The 20,587-nt window shown below is 40.6% G+C and overlaps 1 protein-coding gene across 1 annotated transcript; it reads right to left on the bottom strand.

The window, feature by feature from the left end:
- Positions 1 to 292: 292 nt before the first annotated feature.
- Positions 293 to 5,915, bottom strand: RPL24 (ribosomal protein L24). The gene is made up of 6 exons (XM_032350356.1): positions 5,823 to 5,915; positions 5,623 to 5,698; positions 4,975 to 5,085; positions 2,299 to 2,435; positions 1,819 to 1,882; positions 293 to 415 (listed from the first exon to the last, which is right to left on the bottom strand). The coding sequence occupies exons 1-6, from the start codon at positions 5,825 to 5,827 to the stop codon at positions 335 to 337; spliced, it is 474 nt and encodes a 157-aa protein (XP_032206247.1). The 5' UTR covers positions 5,828 to 5,915; the 3' UTR covers positions 293 to 334.
- Positions 5,916 to 20,587: the final 14,672 nt, after the last annotated feature.

Below are 20,587 nucleotides of genomic sequence, written 5' to 3'. Positions count from 1 at the left end.
TTGTTAAGGTTATTCTACTCACATGCTAATGAAATTGTACTCTTTCTTCATTAAAGCTTATTTTCTGCAATCAAGAGATTAATAGTACAGTTGAAGTTTTAACCACTTCTACCTCAGCTATCAACTAATGGTTAAGAGATGAAATACCAGTGAACAAAAGGCAAGCCCAATACAAAAATGTGTCTACCATGGAAAAGGGTACTCAATAAGAAAATAATCAAAAAGATTAGTTCGGCTATTAAATGTAGGCCCAATACATGCCCTTTTCAGAGTAAAAAAAAACCCCACAATATAGTTATAGTCAGATGTTTATTTAAAAATCTGATCCACCAACTTAGCGTTTTCCACCAACTCGGGGTGCAGAAACCTTCACAGGCTTCACGATCTTTTGCTTAGGTGCTGCCTTCGTGGGAGCCTGTAAAAAAGATAACATGTTATGTGGCATTATTCCATGCAACGTTTTTTTTTTTTAAAATACTTTACTTATTTAACAGAGAGGGAGAGAGATCACAAGCAGGGGGGGCGGGGGGGAGCAGGCTCCCTGCTGAGCAGAAAGCCGGATGGGGTGCTCAATTCCAGGACCCTGGGATCATGACCTGAGCCTAAGGCATAGCCTCACCCACTTAGCCACCCAGGTGCCCTCCATGCAACTTTTTAAAATCACCTTTCTCATGTCCAGATTCTCTATGTATTCTAGATTTCCCTTATTTAACTACATTCCCAATATTCTTAAGAGTCACCCTCCTCCTTCAAGCAGTGAGTCTCAATTATATGGTTTTGCTTACTTGTGGAGCATAAGGAATAACACAGAGGACATGGGGAGACAGAGAGAACTGAGGTGGGGGGAAATTGGAGGGGGAGATGAACCATGAGACACTGTGGACTCTGAGAAGCAAACTGAGGGTTTTGGAGGGGAGGGGGGTGGGGGGGTTGGGGGAGCCTGGTGGTTGGGTATTATGGAGGGCACATACTGCATGGAGCACTGGGTGTGATGCATAAACAATGAATTCTAAACACTGAATAAAAAAAAAAAAGTCACCCTCCTAAGAAGTCAAAAGTCCACTTCTACGTATGTAAACGGGGAAAAAAAAAAAAAAAAAAGATATCATCACAGACTGGAGGGAATAAGTGAGGAGATATGTGTGTGGGACCCTGAACTGTGTCCTCAGAACAGAAAAAGGACATTCTTAGTCACCTGAGACCAATGGCTGTGAAAATTTTACTATGGTTATCTAAATTGATAACATGGAGAAAAGCTGGGCCAACCCTGTACTGTTACTGAAAACTTTAGAAACAAAAGCCACCTTTATTTTCCCCTTCCCCAATTTTTGTCTGGAAAAGGACCTCTGAAATCTTCCACCCCAGTTATGGGGGTGCCTGGGTGACTCAGTGGGTTAAAGCCTCTGCCTTTGGCTCAGGTCATGATCCCAGGGTCTTGGGATCGAGCCCCACATCTGGCTCTCTGTTCCACGGGGAGCCTGCTTCCTCCTCTCTCTCTCTGCCTGCCTCTCTGCCTACTTGTGATCTCTGTTAAATAAATAAATAAAAATATTAAAAAAAGAAAAAAAGAAACAGGTTATAAACATCGTTTTCACTGAAGCCCTGTGCTGAATTCCTTAACTTGAAGCTTTTATTAATCAGAATTTGAATTAAAAATAAATTTTCCTGCTACTTATTACTTATTTTTTAAAGTAATCTCTATACCAACATAGGGCTTGAGTTCACGATCCCAAGGTCAAGGGTCACATGCTACATGTGAGCTAGCCAGGGCCCCTCCTGTTACTTTAAATAAGAAATCCAAGACAATCTCATAATTACCTTAGCAGCAGCCATTGCTGTCTTTTTAGATGCTTGCTTAGCCTTTTTTGCTTCCTTGGCAGCCCTGTGGAGTTAAAAATAACTTAAGGTAATGTGTTTTACTCCCTAAGAGTAGAGTTTATTAGTAAGGGGCTAGAGTGTTTTGGGAAGGATATCATATTCCTTCCCCATCTGCAATTATTTGTAGGATAAATCTCAAGAGTTTGTCAATAAATGTCATTAACCACCAAGTCAGCTTAACAGAGATTAGCAATTGTGCAGTAGCTTTAATTGCATAAAAAATTTCAACAAGTCATTAAGTATATACCATATTATAAACTTCTGCATTATTAAACTTTAATATTTATGACTGGCAATCTCTATATAGATGCAAGTATCAAAACACAAAATAACATAAATTAAGATTCATATGTCTACAAATCTGAACATAACCTTAATCCATCCCAACAGCTGAAATCCTCGTAATGAAGGCTTCCTCACCTGATGGCCTGTTCTCGTTGTGCCTTCCTAACTTCAGGTTTCTGATTCCTCTTGGCCATTATGTCAGCAAGAGATGCACCAGTGATGGCCCTCTGGAATTTGACTGCACGGCGGGTTCTTTTCTTTTGAATTTCTTCCTACAAAACAAAAAAAATGGAGTGTACTTATGAACCTTGCTTCATGAACATGGGGGAAACAAAATCTTAAGATTTGTATTTATCTTAGTGAGCTTGGGCTACTACAACAAAATACCATACTGAGAACCTGATAAACAACTTTTTTTTTTCTTTTTTTAAAGGTAAGAACACTATTTCCATTCCTGAGGGCAAGCATCCTAAAGGTCTTCCCTCTTAGTATCATCACTCTGGGAGTTAGATTTCACCGTATGAATTTAAAGGGTATACATTCAGAGCATAGCAACAAAAATAATTCATGCAATCATTTGAAAATAAATATATAAAGAATATATATAAAACGGGCGCCTGGGTGGCTCAGTGGGTTAAGCTGCTGCTTTCTGCTCAGGTCATGATCTCAGGATCCTGGGATCAAGTCCCGCATCGGGAAATCTCTGCTCATCAGGGAGCCTGCTTCTCTCTCTCTTTGCCTACTTGTGATCTCTCTCTGTCAAATAAATAAATAAAATCTTAAAAAAAAAAAAAAAGAAGAAAAAGAATATATGTAAAATACTACAACAGGCAGATAAACTTTCCAATTATAATTAGTTAAATAATCTCTGACAAATCCTGGCCATTTTTTACTACGTTAAAAAGACAAAAGTAAAACTCTGATGAAGTTAACTGGATGGTACTTCAAAAGTTTTTTTTTTTCTTTTTCTTCAAGATTTATTTATTTAGGAGAAAAGAGGGGGGAACATGTGTGTGCGAGTGAAGAGGGGCAGAAGGGGAGGGATAGGGTGCTTGGGTGGCTCAGTGGGTTAAGCCGCTGCCTTCGACTCAGGTCATGATCTCAGGGTCCTGGGATCGAGTTCCGCATAGGGCTCTCTGCTCGGAGGAAGCCTGCTTCCCTCTCTCTCTGCCTGCCTCTCTGTCTACTTGTGATCTCTGTCTGTCAAATAAACAAATAAAAATCTTGAAAAAAAAAAAAAAAAGAAGGGGAGGGATAAAGAATCCCAAGCAGAGTCTGCACTTGGAGCCCAGTCGGGCTCAATTCCACAACCATGAGACCATGACCTAAGCAGGAAGCAGGAGTCAAGACAATTTACCAACTGAGCCACTCAGGTGAGCCACTTCAAAAGTGATTTCAGTAAGACTGTTTATGGTAAACAATTTATTTCCGGAAAAGAAAAAGAAACTATCAAACCTCAACTCACCTATTTTATTTTTACCCGAAGGACTGTCACTAGAAGAAAATCAACTGGAAAATGACTTATTACAAGAAACCTACCAAGTATGGGATGTCCAGGAATCAAGACAGTAAAATTCCAACTTTTGCAAATAAGATATGTAACATTAACCATCTTAAAGCATTTGTAGGCGTGTAACTCAGCAGCATTAAGTACATTCACAATGTTGTGTGTAACTACCACCACTGTCCATTTCTGTAACTTCTGTAACTTCATCATTCCGAACTCTACATCCATTAAATAGCCCTCCACCATTCCTCCCTTCCTCTGCCCGGCCTCTGGTAACCTCTACTTTGTCTTTATGAATTTGCCACTGTGGATACCCCATAAAGGTGGAATCATATGTTACTTGTTCTTCTGTATCTGGCTTATTTCATTTAGCACAATGTCTTAAAGGTTAATCCATATTGGCTAGTTACCAGCTTTTTAAGGCCGAGTAATACTCCATCATATGTATGTAACATTTTGTTATCCATTCACCCGCTTATGGGCCATTTCCATCCTTTGGCTATTGTAACAGTGCTATGAACATTGGCATAGAAATGATCTGTATTAAGTTCCCGCTTAACAGTTTTCTTGGGTATATTTCTAGAAGTGGGGTTGCTGGATATAGTTCCATTTAACTTTTTGAGAAACTGAAATTATCTGCACAGTGCTTGTACCATCTCACATTCAGCAATGCACAAAAGTTCTATTTTTCCCACATCCTCAGCAACACTGGTAATCCCCCCACTCCTTTACTGGGAAAGGACTGTCCTAATGGATGTGTCAAATCTACTTTTAAGTTAGAAATGTTTTCTTCCTCTGAACTCCCACAGTATCTGTGCTGTCTTTCACCCAGGAGGTGTTCACTAAAATATCCCAAGCCTCCTGAATACTAACCCCACTGCCATGGCGGGTTTTTTTCCTCAAAAATCTCCAACAAGCTAAAGAGCACTTCAAAATACATTCAGTCTTGAGAACAAACTAATATGCTACAAGATTCCACTGAAGTCCATTAGGACTAATCCTACAAACATATTCAAAACCAAGTTGCCATACTATTTAATTTCTACCCACTGGAACCCCTTAATTACCTCCACGGTGCCTTATAACTCAAGTGTGCATAAATGACATTGACTCTGGCAAGGGGATGCTTTCAAATTTCAATTCAACATTCCTGTGAGCCTGTGATGTATAAGGAGATTTTTTATCACTCGTGCTTTACAGGGTTAAGGGCGCTTTCCCAGACTGTCTCATTTACGACAATTTCACAGAGCAGCAACTGATGCTTAAACTTCAGAGCCCCCAAGATCGAACTGCACTGTACTTACCGATTGTCCCTTTTTGTGCTTTCTTCTGTAGAGGACAGTCCAGTTTATCTGTCGAGGATTCCTCTTGGAAAGGAATGCGGACTCGCATTTTGCGTTAAGAAACTGGAAAACCTGTAGAAAAGGAGTTCAAAGTCACCTCCTCAACTAAGCAACGCAGGAGGCTGAGCTTGGAACAATCAATACTCTAGTTCTGTCCCCTCATTTGTCCCAAAGAGACCAACAGGCCTGGGTCACACAACTTGGGGTGGCACCGCGAAGGCTCTGGGGTTTGTCCTGTCTTACAGAGAAAGCGGGAAACCGAAGCTCACACCGCAGGAGAGGGCGGGGTATCAAATTCCAGGAGGCACCTAGCTCCCGTGCCTACCGGCATTAAGAGGATGTGGTCCCCCTAAAATAGCCACATACTTCGGTTGCCCACTTCCCGGACATCTGAGTTACCCAAACTCCATTTCCGACCTCACCCTAGATCAAACCTCAAGAATGGCTCACTTAGGAGGCTTCTGATCCTAACCACCACTGCCCACACGGTCCCGGAAACAAGCCTTTCAGGGACCGAGAACGACGCGGTAAATGAACACGCTCAGACCGAATTAGACCGGTCTCTCCTCTTAAGAGCACAAGCTGCGTTTGAGCGACGTGGCCTTTCACCTTCCCGTCGGTCCTGGCGTAGCGCCTGCCATGTCCGGGGTAAATCTTGTACCCACTGAAACTGCACAGCTCGACCCTGTAACAAAAAGCGAAAGCCCATTAGGGAGAGTGTCTACGGCAAGGAGAAGCGAAACCCAGAACGCGGGAGAGGAGCTATGCCCGAGGATGGAAGCGGATTGGGGTCCCAAGCTCTTGCTCACTTCATAGCTGCAGCAGCCACGAAGAAGGAAAGATGGTGAAAAGAAAGAGAGGATCATGGGAAGAAGCCTTATAAGGCAGTAGGGCAATCTCCTCCCCCAAGTCCCTTGGCTAACCCCGGCGCTCAGTGATGACGTCTATCACCGCCGCCTCTTTCCTCTGGAAGCCGTGCCTGTTCTCGGAGCGAGAGGAAGGTAGACGGTCACTTAGGCTGGTGGTGGTTTTCTGAGTCATTCTGTCTCCCCGGGCCAAGTGTCCTAGAGCTATCGTCCTGCAGCACGGAATGTGAACTCCATAGTTTAGTGATCTGCAGACAATACCCACAGGTAAACTTAAAGTCACATTTTGCCTTCCATGTTGGCCCATTTCCACAACCAACACAATTAAATTTTATCGTTTCACTTTTGGAAAATAGTAATGACATCTGAACTGTCTCCCACGCCTTGCTAATCGAATTGTACATGACGGCGCCTTGCATTAATTATGATTAGCATTCATTGAATTCTTTCTGTGCCAGGAATTATGCCAAATAATTTTCATTAGTTTATTCAGGTTACAAAACCCCTATTAAGTAACCGCTGAAGCACTGCAAAATGACAGCTGCCTGTCTGGGAAAAGGTAGATTTCAAGTTCTGCGAACTGCAGTCCAGGGACTGGTGGGTGGTTGCACAGAGAAGGGCAAAGCTTTTGTCTGGAGACCTGGAAAAGGGAGCTCTCGCCAAGCCCACAGGGAGGGCCAATGCTTCTATTGCTTGAGCCCTTAAGTGACACTAGAAACAAGCGTGTTGGGAAGTGGCAAGAGACAATTCTTGAATTGTGTGTTGGGAGTATTTGACTAGGAAACCTAATATAAGGATTGACTGATGCTGCCTATATAAGCTGCTTACTCTAAAAAGGTAGTTAAAAAGGTTTGAAAAGTCCAATAACATGGCCGACTGATATTAAGAAAGCTGTAGAGTTATGTTGGACCAGTCTCAAGAACAAGTTAATGGCCACCTGGCTGGTTCAGTCAGTGGAGCGTGTGACTCTTGATCTTGGGATTGTGAGTTTGATCTCCACCTTGGGTGAAAAATAAAATTTAAAAAATGAATTAATAGGGACGCCTGGGTGGCTCAGTTGGTTGGACGACTGCCTTCGGCTCAGGTCATGATCCTGGAGTCCTGGGATCGAGTCCCGCATCGGGCTCCCAGCTCTGCGGGGAGTCTGCTTCTCTCTCTGACCTTCTCCTCGCTCATGTTCTCTCTCACTGTCTCTCTCTCAAATAAATAAATAAAATCTTTAAAAAAAATGAATTAATAGAGATCAGCATGGAATTGAAAAGAGAAGAGGAGGAATTTGACAGTCTGACCAGCTCTGACCAGCTTTTCAGAATACCTAGTATACTTGGAAGACATTCTCCAAATAGACTGTAGGCAGATGGATGCCTCAGGCTTCCATGGCTTGATGAACTTAGTCACCTGACATTCATATAGTTCTCTTGGTTTTAAATCACCGCTGATTAATGTTTGATCACTAAAGAAAAAGAAAGAGAGAGAGAAGAAAACCACCTGGCTTCTACAAGCTCCAAGCCCAGCTGGATATGAGTAGAGGATGGAGCCCAGATGTACAAGCAGGAATTGGTCCACAGAACCCCAGAATTTATAGTACCTTCCCAAGCATTTTAGGAAGATTTTATTTTACTGGTCTTCAAAATTCAGTTTGGTCTGAGTAGCTCTGTGGAGGAAAAGCAGAAAACTAGATCTTAGGGATTTTAGTTCGTTCTTTACTCTTTCTTGGAGGGCATTCGTGGGTTGGCAACACAGGGTTCTTTGTAACACATTGTGTTTATCACACCATAAATTGTGCTCAAATACTCTTAGAATAGGAAGAGGGTATACAAAAGCCCCTAAAAGTATTTTATATAGTATAAGACAGCTTCCAACAGCATCCATAAATTTTTGGTTACTTTATCCTTACATTCTCTTTTATTATTTTATTTTTAAAAAGATTTTATTTATTTATTTGACAGAAAGATCACAAGTAGGCAGAGAGGCAGACAGAGAGAGATGGGGACACAGGCTCCCCACTGAGCAGAGAGCCCAGTGTGGAGCTCTATCCCGGTGCGGGGCTCAATCCCAGGACCCCTAGATCATGACCTGAGCCAAAGACAGAGGCTTAATCCACTGAGCCATCCAGGAGCCCCTTCTTTTATTTTTTTATTTGGAGCCTAATGCAGGCCTTGAACTTACAACCCTGAGATCAAGACCTGAGCTGAGACCAAGAGTTGGGCACTTAAGCAGTTGAGCCACTCAGGCACCCCACCTTACATTCTCTTTTATAGGCAAAAGGCTCAGCTGTCCTTTCTTCTCATTTATTTCCTTATGGAACAATACTGAACCAAAGTTGGCCTTCTTCTCCGCCTCTTAAAGTTCCTGAGAAAAGATCATTCTTCTGTTCATTGCTTCTTCACCTCTTACATATGCTTACTTGCTGTATTAGTTTTCTGTGGTCACTATAACAAATTAACCACAAACTTGGTAATTTAAAAGTTCAGAAATACATTCTTTTGGTTCTGCAGGCCAGAAGTCTAACATGAATAACATTGGGCTGAAATCAACATATCCTTGCTCCAGACTCTGGAAGCTTAGGGACAGAACATGTTCCTTGCTCTTATGTTTCCACTCAGATAAACTGTCTTGAATTCCTATCCCAGAGAAACGCTGAGATCATAAATGCTTGTTGTTTTAAACCATTATGTTTAGGAGTTGACATAGCAATGGATAGTTAATAGAGGAGGTAAGGAAATTGTGAAGATGGGAACTTAGTGAATAATGATATCATTTGTCTAAAGGACAGATAAAAGAAAGGAGCATGTTTGTGGGGTAAAGGGTCGATTTTGCAAAGTCAGAGCTCAAGATGCCTATAGTACATTAAGGTGGAGCTGTGTTTTAGGAAGTTAAACAAATTCAAAGGAGTGTTTGTAATATGATATATTTTAAGAGTAATGGACATACAGGTGATAGAATGTGTGGTGATATCACCTAGTATTACAGGCTGCCTTCTTTGGAAGCATTTCTTGAGACTGTGTTTAGGATGTAAGATGTTTATTAGGGATCAAGTCCTGTGAAAGGACAGGGGAGAAAGCAATATGTGGCAGAAGTTAAATAAATTACTGGCCCAACCAAACCTCAGTCAACCCCAGTGGGAGCTCTGGAGCAGTTACTGCCCGAGTATTCCATGTTTGACGAAATAATCAACTCTGTTTATACTCCCACGTTGTCACCAGATGTGTGTTGCCCCAGAGAGATCATGACCCAAGTAAGGTGTTCTTAGTAGCTGAGCCAGATCCTACTGATAGGTGGGGATACCAGTGACAATGATCAATGTCTACTGTTTGACAGCAAGCCCTTGCTTGTAGAGGGATCTGGACATTGCTTCTCTGTGTCTACCACCCCCAGAAAGAGTGACTAGAGTGAATCAGCAAAAAAGAATCCAGAAATACAGTATTTAAGGGATAGGGGAATGGAGGGAGAATCGTCTGAAGAAGGCTGAACAGATGAGGTTAAAGGAGATAGAGTCCATGACAGTCATTTCAGAGAAGCCTATGGAAGTTTCAACAGTGCTAAAAGCCTCATAAAGTTCCAGTAAGACAGTAACAGGAATGTAAACATGAATGCCTTTGGAACGACTCAGCCCCATTTTTAGTGTTTCCCCCCATAGCATTCTCTTCACAGGTGTGGGAGGGATATACCTTTTTAGAATCTGGAGCAATACTGAACCAAAGTAGAATCTACCACCATAGTTCCTGGAAGGCTGGTCAATCCGAAGATTCTCAGACATTGACTTCAGGGAAGGCTCTGAAATGAATGCCTAGTAACTAGATTAGAAAATTAGTAGGTTTAAAAACCATATGGCATTAAAAACTATGAAGCTTTCTTTAAAATTATGAAGCATTAATGGGGTGCATACCTGGTTCAGTTGGTAGAACAGACAACTCTTGATATTGGGATCATGGATTTGAGCCCTACGTTGGGTATAGAGATTACTTAAAAAATAAAATTGTGAAGTATTATTAAAATAAAAATTATGAAGTAACTTTAAAATCTAAATCTAATCAAGTCTTCATATATCTAGCTACTAATTCTATGATATACAGGGGACAGGAACTTGTGAAACAATTCCACAGGGATGCAATTGGCATCTGCAGGATGACTTAAATTCTTCAACAATATGTGAATTGAAAGGAAAAAGAGAGATTAGAGCCTAGGGACAGGACTACCTGCACAAATAATTTTCAGGACCCAGTGAAAATGAAAGTTGGACCCCCTTTTTCCAATAGAAGGATACAGATATAAAATATTAAGCTATTTCCTTTCTTCAGTAATCTATCTCTTGATGTTTTATGCTGTTTTCTCATTTGCTGTTTAATGTCATGCTTCCTCAGGCAAGGACATTCTCTAGAGTAGTGTAGCCCCTCACAGGTGCCCAGGGACCTGCCTTGTGACTTGATGCATGTACTGGAACACACGAGGCCCAGCCAGCTCTTTGGTTGCCCTTACTGTGAGATCTGGACCAACATGTTACGTGCTGCAACGCAGGGCTGGGGTGGTGAGGGAGGCACTGTCAAGCTGGCCATCTCCTTATACTGTGTTCCTGGCCTAACTCACAGTGAACAGGCAATCCCCTGGGATGTGTTGTGTACCTGGGTCCTGGATGGGGGTGGGCATCAAGCTGCTTGCTGAATGAAGGCCATTAGGCTTGCTTTGGTGAGTGTGGTGCTGGGAGTCAGTGTGAAAGTGAGGAAGCAGCAGGAAGTGAACCTACCTGTGAGCTGAGGCTCCAAACCCCAGGCATATGCCCTATTATTCCCATTGTACTTCACTTACAGAACACAAATTCAAAGATACAATTACCACTATCCAAGACAGCAAATGCAGGGCATTAAACCCCAGGTGTGGGATGCTCTTGAGTGTCAGGCCCCGTTCAGTTGCATTGGTTGCACAACTTGAAGTTGGTTCTACCTATGGATTAAAATATATTTTATTTTATTTATTTTTTATTTATTGTTTTTAAAAATTTTATTCATTTATTTGAGAGAGAGAAGGAGAGAGTACAAGAGGAGATAGGGTCAGAAGGAGAAGCAGACTCCCTGCTGAGCAGGGATCCTGATGTGGGGATCAATCCCTGGTCTGGGATTATGACCTGAGCTGAAGGCAGCTGCCCAATGGACTGAGCCACTCAGGCACCCTGAGAAATTTTTAAGAAGTATTTTATTTATTCATTCATGAGAGAGAGATAGAGGGGCAAAGGGAGAAGCAGGCTCCCTGCTCTATCCCAGGATTCTGGGATCATGATTTGAGCTGAAGGCAGACACTTAACCAACTGAGCCACCCAGGTGCCCAGATTAAAAGATATTTAAGAACTTCTCCAACCAATGGCAATGTATGGGTCTTATTTGAGGCCTGATTTGAACAAACATGCTGGACAGACCGTGGGGGTAATTTGAATATTGATTTGGATTTTTGATGATATTAAAATGTACTGTTAGTTCTTTAGGTATTCTAATTTTACTGTGATCATGTTCAATTTTAAAAAGTGTTCTTATATTTTCAGGTACATACTAAATATTTACAGATGAAATAGCATGATGTTTGAGATTTGTCTTAAAATGAGAGAGCAGGGGTGCTGGGGTGGCTTGGTGAGTTAAGCCTCTGCCTTTCGCTCAGGTCATGATCTCAGGGTACTGGGATCAAGCCCTGCATCACATCGCATAGAGCTCTCTGCTCAGTGGGGAGCCTGCTTCCCCCTCTCTCTTTGCCTGCCTCTCTGCCTACTTGTGATCTCTGTCACAAAAATAAATCTTAAAAAAAAAATGAGAGAGTAGCCACTGGATAAGGGCATGGTTGAAAAAATGACCAAGACTGGATAAGAGTTGAAGCTGGTATTGGGTAGCAGAGTTCTTAAAACAGTTTCTACATTATTATGTATTCTTTTATTATTTATTATTATTTTTTATTTCTTATTTATTTTTTAAGATTTTATTTATTTACCAGAGAGAGCGCACAAGCAGCGGAACTTCAGGCAGAGGGAGAAGCAGGCTCCCCACTGAGCAGGGAGCCCAAGATCTTGACCAGAGCTGAGGGCAGCCCAGCCCCTTAACTGAACCACCCAGGCCCCTGACTCTTTTAAATACTTACTGTAATAAAAAGTTTCAAAGAATTATAATGTGCTTTGGGATAGAAAGATTTAAGTCCCACAATTCAATCCTGGAAAATAGGAAGGGTAAGCACCGTTTGTATTATCCTGTAATTTAATTTTTTTTTTTTAATTAAAAAATACTTTAGGGGAACCTGCTGGCTCGGTTTGGAAGAGCCCATGACTTTTGATCTCAGGGTCATGACCTTGAGCCCCACATTGGGTATAGAGATTATGTAAATAAATAAAACTTCAAAAATACAGGGGTACCTGGTTGGCTCAGTCATGTAAGTGCCTGTCTTCAGCTTGAGTCATGATCTCAGGGTCCTGGGATCGAGCTCCACAATGGGTTCTCTGCTCAATAGGGAGTCTGCTTCTCCTTCTCCCTACAGCTCTGCCTGCCTGTGCTCTCACTCTCTCTCTGTCAAGTAAATAAATACAATCTTAAAAACAAAACAAAACTTTAAAGATAAGGGGCGTCTGGGTGGTTCAGTCAGTTAAGCATCTGACTCTTGGCTTCCACTTAGGTCATGATCTCATGGGATTAAGCCCATAGTTGGGCTCCAAACTCAGTGGAAATGCACCTAAGATTCTCTCCCTCTCTGTCTGCTCCCCCCTGCCCCCTGTGTACCCTCTCTCTCAAAAGATAAATCTTTTAAAAAAAAAACCTAAATACTTTATACAAGAACAGCAGCTGTATTCATAATAAATACAGGAAAACATAGGAAACAATAGAGTGTCCCATCAGTAAGTAAACACATAAGCAAACTATAATATATATTTATTTATTTATTTATTTATTTATTTATTTTTAAGATTTTATTTATTTATTTGACAGAGAGAGATCACAAGTAGGCAGAGACGCAGGCAGAGAGAGAGAGGAGGAAGCAGGCTCCCTGCTGAGCAGAGAGCCCAATGCGGGACTCGATCCCAGGACCCTGAGATCATGACCTGAGCCGAAGGCAGCGGCTTAACCCACTGAGCCACCCAGGCGCCCTATAATATATATTTATACAATGGACTACTACACAGAAATAAAATGGAATGAACTTTTGATTTACACATCAACATATGAGTACCAAAAACATTATGCTTAGTAGAAGTAGCCTTACCAAAAAAAAAATTCTTACTGTATGATTTTATATATATTGAGTTCTACACTGTGCAAAACTAAATTTTGATGGGAAAAAAATCACAACAGTGGTTGCTTCTGAGTGAGAAGAGAAGGATTGAGTGGGAAGTATAGAAGCGAACTTTCTGTGTAATGTTCTGTATTTGTATAGATTTTTGGGTTAACTACACAGTTTGTCAAAACTCAGAGAGTGTTTAGCGTGCCTAAGTGGCTCAGTTGGTCTCAGGTCATGCTATCAGGGTGATGGGATCAAGCCCTCCTGCCCCTCTCCCCCTACCACCACCCTGCATCAGCGCCCCCCTCAGCACCAGAGTCTGCTTGTCCCTCTTCCTCTGCTCTTCTCCCTACTCAAATAAATAAATAAAATCCTAAAAACAAAAACAAAAAACACCTCAGGAAATATTCATTAAGATTTGAGCATTTCATTGTATGTAGCTGTTACTTTAAAAGAAAGGAAACTAGGTACATATTGAGTACTAAATACTGGCTTAAGTAAATAGAGGGGAGTGTACTGAAATGTCAAAAAACAAACTAGATGAAGGGATACATAAATGGATAGATATGTTGTAAAACAAACATGATAAAATGTTGATAAAAGAATCAAAGTAGTGGGGCGCCTGGGTGGCCCAGTGGGTTAAGCTGCTGCCTTCCACTCGGGTCACGATCTCAGGGTCTTAGGATCGAGCACCACATCGGGCTCTCTGCTCAGCAGGGAACCTGCTTCCTCTTCTCTGTCTGCCTGCCTCTGCCTACTTGTGATCTCTCTCTGTCAAATAAATAAATAAAATCTTAAAAAAAAAAAAAAGAATCAAAGTAGTGAGTTTGAGTGCTCACTATGGAATTCTTTCAGATTTTCTATATATTGGGAATTTTTCATAATAAGATGTTGGAAAATAATTTAAGGGAGCCATCTTCAGGAAGAAACTGGTATTACCAATTGGCTCAAAAATGCAAGAGTAGTGGTGTTTGTATCAGTATGTATGTAGTAACTGATTACGATTTTCATATATTCTGTTTTTTAAAAAGATTTTATTTATTTATTTGATACATAGAGAGACCATGAGAGGAAACACAAGCAGGGGGAGTGAGAGAGAGGGAAATGCAGGCCTCCCGCTGATCAGGGAGCAGGATGTGGGGCTCAATGAGGGACTCAATTCCAGGACCTTGGGATCATGACCTGAGCCCATGGCAGATGCTTAACAACTGAGCCACTCAGGCACCACTAATTCTTTTGGTTCTTACTCATGTACTCAAGCTATTTTCTTTGGCTGGAAATCTTTCCTCTTTCTTTTTCTTTTCTTTTTTTTTTTTTTTTTTAAAGATTTTATTTATTTATTTGACAGAGAGAGATCACAAATAGGCAGAGAGGCAGGCAGAGAGAGAGAGGAGGAAGCAGGCTTCCTGCTGAGCAGAGAGCCCGATGCGGGACTTGATCCCAGGACCCTGAGATCATGACCCGAGCCGAAGGCAGCGGCTCAACCCACTGAGCCACCCAGATGCCCCTTTCCTCTCTTTCACTGGCTAACTTCCTACTCAGATTGTAGTTCATCTAAAACAGAGATCTGCAAATAGTAAATATTTTAGGCATCATGGTCTAATAGGCAAGATTGAGGACATTATGTAGGTATATAATGAGAAAAAAATGTTCACAGTATTTTCTTTGATGAAATTTAAATATAACCACAGTATTGAGTATGAGTTTTTATAAAACAGGTCTACTAAAGAGAAAAATGAAATTCTTTTTGGGAGAGGTGGAGGATGGACATTTCTCTCTCTTTTTAAAAGATTTTATTTATTTGAGAGAGAGAGAGAGTGTGTGTATGAGTGGGAGGAGGGGCAAAGGGAGAGAGAGAAGCTGACTCTTCGCCCAGCAAGGAGCCCGATGTGGGACTCAATCCCAGGACCTGGAGGTCATGACCTGAGGTGAAGGTAGCCACCCAAGTGACTAAGCCACCCAGGTGCCCCTAGACATTTCTCTGAATTAGGGTCCAAAGTTTTTCCCTACCACCAAAATCAATTTCTAGTGATTGTTTGCTTATCCTGACCTGTAATGATGTTTTACATATTTCATCTTTGAAAAATATGTTTTCACCCAGATAAATACTGCTAAATATTGATATCAGTCCATATGATAATTGAGCATGTCAATCTTCTAGAAGGCAGTTATAGAATTAGATTATTCTTTGGAAATTTTCCTTTTAGCATGATTAATAATTATTTCCAATTGAAAGTTAAATGAAAGCTCAGTTACACAGTTAAATGGGTCTCGAAATATGTAAGTTTCCTTTGTATTTGCTTGGAGGTCTTTCAGTACTGCTAAAAATGTAGTTTGAGCTTGAAAGTATAACCATTGCAAATTTGTATGAGAATGGAGATCTTGCTTTTTGTTTTAATTTATAAAACTTGTTTAAACTTGTTATTTTCTTGTCAAAATGACTTTACCATAGAATAAATTTTGCATCTAAGTGCTGTGTTTTACAATTTTAGGTTGAGTTCATTAAGAAGCATCATTAAATGATCGACATTTGCAAATTAGCAAAATGAATTTTTTTTTTAAGATTTTATTTATTTGACAGAGAGAGAGAGTGTATAAGTAGGGGGAGCAGCAGAGGCAGAGAGAGAAGCAGGCTCTCCCCTGAGCAGGGAGCCCAGTGAAGGACTTCATCCCAGGAACCCAGGATCATGACCTAAGCTGATGACAGGCACTTAACAGAAGGAGCCACCCAGTTGCCCGAAAAATGAATTTTAAAGCCTTTCTCTCAGTGTTTCATGATAGTGGTTGGGGGGAGGTTCTTTTCATTTAGAACAATTTCAGTCTTCACCCTAAGCTTAAAAAAAAATCCTATAGGGGTGCCTGGGTGGCTTATTCCGTTGAGCATCCCACTCTTGATTTCAGCTCAGCTCATGATCTCAGGGTTGTGGCATTGTGCCCTCCACTGGGCTCTGTGCTTAGCAGGGATTCTGCTTGAGATTCTCCCCCTTTCTGTCTGGGGCTCTCCCCCAGCTTGTACTCATGTGCTCTCAAATGAGTAAATAAATAAATCTTTTTTTTCTTTTTAAAAGATTTTATTTATTTATTTGACAGAGAGATGGAGAGAGAGCACAAGTAGGCAGAGCTGCAAGCAGAAGGAGAGGGAGAAGCAGGCTCCCTGCTGAGCAGGGAGCCAGATGGGGGGCTCTATCGCAGGACCCTGAGACCATGACCTGAGCCGAAGGCAGAGGCTTAACCCACTGAGCCACCCAGACGCCCCTAAATAAATAAATCTTAAAATAAAATCACAATAAAAAGTTATCAAATGCTGTGTGGTAGGGCAAGTCAGATATTCAGTTGCTAATTCTGACAAGAATTCGTAGACTGACAGCAAATGAAGTCCATGAGAACAAATGTAGTTTAGTGTTAGCACTACTGGTTCAATAACACATGGTAAATTCAAATGTTTTCCACAAAGTACCTGTTGACTGATAGTACAATGATGTTGCAACCATAGTATATAACACCGTACCTTTTCACAGGTGTTTTATTAAGTCTGTTAAGCTGATCCTTTTCCTACTTACTTAAGTTGAAACACATCATAGCTGATTTCACTTCAGGTATAATCAGTTAATGTTTTCTCAACTTCTTTATGAATATTCTCACCTGTTTCATGCAGCCTATTCTTAGAGGCTATTCATCAGTCATTTCAGACGTTGACTTTCTGAACAAACAGGCACAAATCAGCTGTATCAGTAACATTTATTAAGAGCCGTGGAAAAAAAAAAGAAAAAAAAAGAGCCGTGGAAAACATTCAAAATAATTTTCCTTCACTAAATAATTTAAATTGACTATCAGTGCTGTTCCCAGAGCTTTAACACCTAAAGCAGCTGTTCTTACCTAAAGGCTAATGGTCTTAAACCAGTTTATTTTTTCTGGATACATTTTATAAAAAAAAATTATTTATTTGACAGAGAGAGATCACAAGTAGGCAGAGAGGCTGGCAGACAGAGAGAGAGAGAGGGAAGCAGGCTCCTGCTGAGCAGAGAGCCTGATGTGGGACTTGATCTCAGGACTCTGAGATCATGACCTGAGTGGAAGGCAGAGGCTTCACCCACTGGGCCACCCAGGCACCCTCTGGATACATTGCTTAAGCAACTGCAGCTTTCTTTCTTCTTTTCTTCTTTGAAAAAATTTTACTATGATGAGATATCTGTTAAATTTTTCTAACTTTTCTGGTTGATTGCTGTGATTTGGGACTATTGTGATGGCTGGTTAGTATGGTAAGGTAGACATATATTGTATTCTTTAAGCACAGATAATGGTTATGGCATAATAAACATAATGCTTGCAATCTAATTTGATAAAATAATCACATTTCACTGTATCTTGAAGATGGAATATCTTAAGTCTACTTTTTTCTTTTTTTATTTTGCTTGACAGGTATATGTTAGTAATAAAAAAAAATGTCACAGTGTGGTGATATGCATGCACTTGAAATGGTGTCAAGTAAAAATATATTTTGGTGATTTGTAGTATGTAGCAGCAGTCTGAAGTGATAAGAATGACACATATGGTGTCAATTATGAATATTCTGTTGTTCTGTAAATGCAGCCATAGACAGTAGGTAAATAAGTACGGCTGTATTCCAAAACTATTTTATTTATGGGCACTGAAATTTGAGTTGCATATAATTTTATGTGTCATAAATTGTTACTATTCTTTTGTTTTTTTCCAGCCACATAAAATGTAAAAGCTGTAGACTGTACAAAAGCAGGAGGTAGGGTTCAGCTTATAGGGCATAGTTACCCAACTGCCTGTGGAGAATAGCTACATAAAGTAGCCTTTTGAGTTTATTTTACTTGAAGGGATGAAAAGGAGTTTGTGATTTTCTTCATAACATTCTCTGTTCTCTAGTTTTCTCTCCTCCTTTTTTTTTTTTTTTTTTTAAATTTTGAGTAAGCTCCATGCCCAGTGGAATTTTAACTCACAACCCTGACATTAAGAGTCACATGCTCTACTGACTGAGCCAGCCAGGCACCCGTTGGGAGTTTATATTTTAGTTTAAAGAGATTGTTATTCATATTCTTTCTGTATTATAGACTTTTTATTGTGGTTAAGTATGAAAATCCTAGTGATTTCAAAATTTTAAAAGTATAATTTCAGAAGAGGAAAAAGCTGACAGATATATTTGCATTCCTCAGCATATCAGTATGCTTTATATTTTTATGCTTGATATTATCCTTTCAATTGGAAAAGAAGAAAAAGTAAAAAAATATTTAAAGGGTATGAGATGGCCAAAATTAAATCACAGAGAAATTTTCAAAGCATTTTTTTAAAAAGATTTTATTTATTTTTTTGACAAAGAGGGAGATCACAAATAGGCAGAGAGGCAGGCAGAGAGAGGGGGAAGCAGGCTCCCTGCTGAGCAGAGAACCCAATTGTGGGGCTCGATTCCAGGACCCTGAGATCATGACCTGAACTGAAGGCACAGGCTTAACCCACTGAACCACTCAGTTGCCCCTCAAAGCATATTTTTTGAAATTTTGTATAGTATATAATCATTTTTTTTTAAAGATTTTATTTATTTGACAGACAGAGATCACAAGTAGACAGAGAGGCAGGCTGAAAGAGAGAGAGGAAGAAGCAGGCTCCCTGCCCAGCAGAGAGCCCGATGTGGGGCTCGATCCCAGGACCCTGGGATCATGACCTGAGCCGAAGGCAGCGGCTTAACCCACTGAGCCACCCAGGCGCCCCTCATTTTTGTTTTAAAAAAATATGAGAGGCAAGGATCTAGATATATTCCCACCAATAAGAGATTGAAAAGAAACACACCAACATGTTAACAGTGACTTCTCTCAGTAGGAGGGTTAAGGAAACTTTATTTTTTGCTTGCCTGTTTTCTAACATTTTTACAATAACATATTTTTAAGAATAAACAGATACATGCTACATTATTTCAAAATAGTGTATTTTGAAGGGCAAAGAGGACATCTCGAGATATTTAGACTCCTTTGGATATTATTTTTTTTAATTAAATTTGTTACATTCTGTGCATAAGCAACTGTGTAGCAAAGCTATTCTAATCATTACTGTAGATGGATCACTTATACCAGCCACACTGTTATATGCCATCTCTCAGAGGCACATAATTCACCTAAACTCTGAATTTTCTTGCTCTTCAGAGAAGTCTATTCCAAATGGACAAGTTTTTCATATCTCTATATGATGTCAACAGAGCCCCAAATGAGGTGGACCATCCTATATAATTATAGAATAAAAACTTCAGTATTGAGGAGCCTGGGTGACTCGTTCAGCTAAGCATCCAACTCCTGATCTCAACTCAGGTCTTGATCTCAGTGTTATGAATTCAAGCCCCATGTTGGGCTCTATGCCTCCCCACCCCCCAAAAAAGATTTCAGTATTTAAAAGCTACTTGGAAGTTGATTATTCCTCTTCCCCTCCCCTCACCCACTCACCCCGTATTACAGGTTCTCCAGAGAAAGAGAACTAATAGTATGTACACACACATATATATAGGAAGAGATTTATTGTAAGGAATTGGCTCACATGATTATGGAACCTGCCAAGTTCAAAACTAGCAGTGTGGGCTGTTGGAAACCCAGCAAGGAGTTAATGTTGCAGTTAAATCCAAAGGCTGTCTGCCACAGAATTCCATGCTATTTGGCAGAGGTCGGTCTTTTGTTCTCTTCATATCTTCAGATGTTGGGATGAGGCCACCCCACATATGGAGGGCATTCTGTTTTACTCAGAGTCTGTGAATTTAAATGTAAATCTTACCCAAAAAATACTCTCATAGAAACATCCAAAATAATGTTTAATCACATATCTGGGTACTGTGGCCTAGCCAACTTGACATAAAATTAACTGTCATACCCTCTCATTTAAAAAAAAAAATGAATCAAGGGGCACCTGGGTGGCTCAGTTGGTTGGGGACCAACTCCTGATTTTAGCTCAGGTCATGACCTCGGGGTCGTGGGACTGAACCCTGCATGGAGCCCCCTATCGGGTTCCAGGTTCTGCACTCAGTGGGGAGTCTGCTTGAGATTCTCTTTCTCCCTCTCCTTCTGCCCCTCACCCGCTCTTGTGCTCACTCTCTCTCAAATTAATTAATTAAAAAAAAAAGTGAATCAAGTTGGGGGTGGGGAGTAATACTACCACTCATAAATGAACTTTTTGAGATTTAAGCAGTTTTCCAAGTACAAAGGAAAGAGAAATTCTTATTTACACATTCACTTAATTTTCAACTGGAAATATGATGAATCCCTTTTATAGGTTTAATTCCTTTTGGAAACACTTCAAAAGACATGATGAATAAAATAAAAATGTCAAGGATTCCTTTATTACTCTTTTTTTTTTTTTTTTTGACAGAGAGAGATCACAAGTAGGCAGAGAGGCAGGCAGAGAGAGAGAGAGAGAGAGGAGGAAGCAGGCTCCCTGCCGAGCAGAGAGCCCGATGCGGGACTCGA

This window comes from Mustela erminea, chromosome 1, assembly GCF_009829155.1.
Source record: "Mustela erminea isolate mMusErm1 chromosome 1, mMusErm1.Pri, whole genome shotgun sequence".
NCBI lineage: Eukaryota > Metazoa > Chordata > Mammalia > Carnivora > Mustelidae > Mustela > Mustela erminea.
Note: the sequence above shows the minus strand (reverse complement) of the source record. Positions and strands in the feature narration are given on the sequence as shown.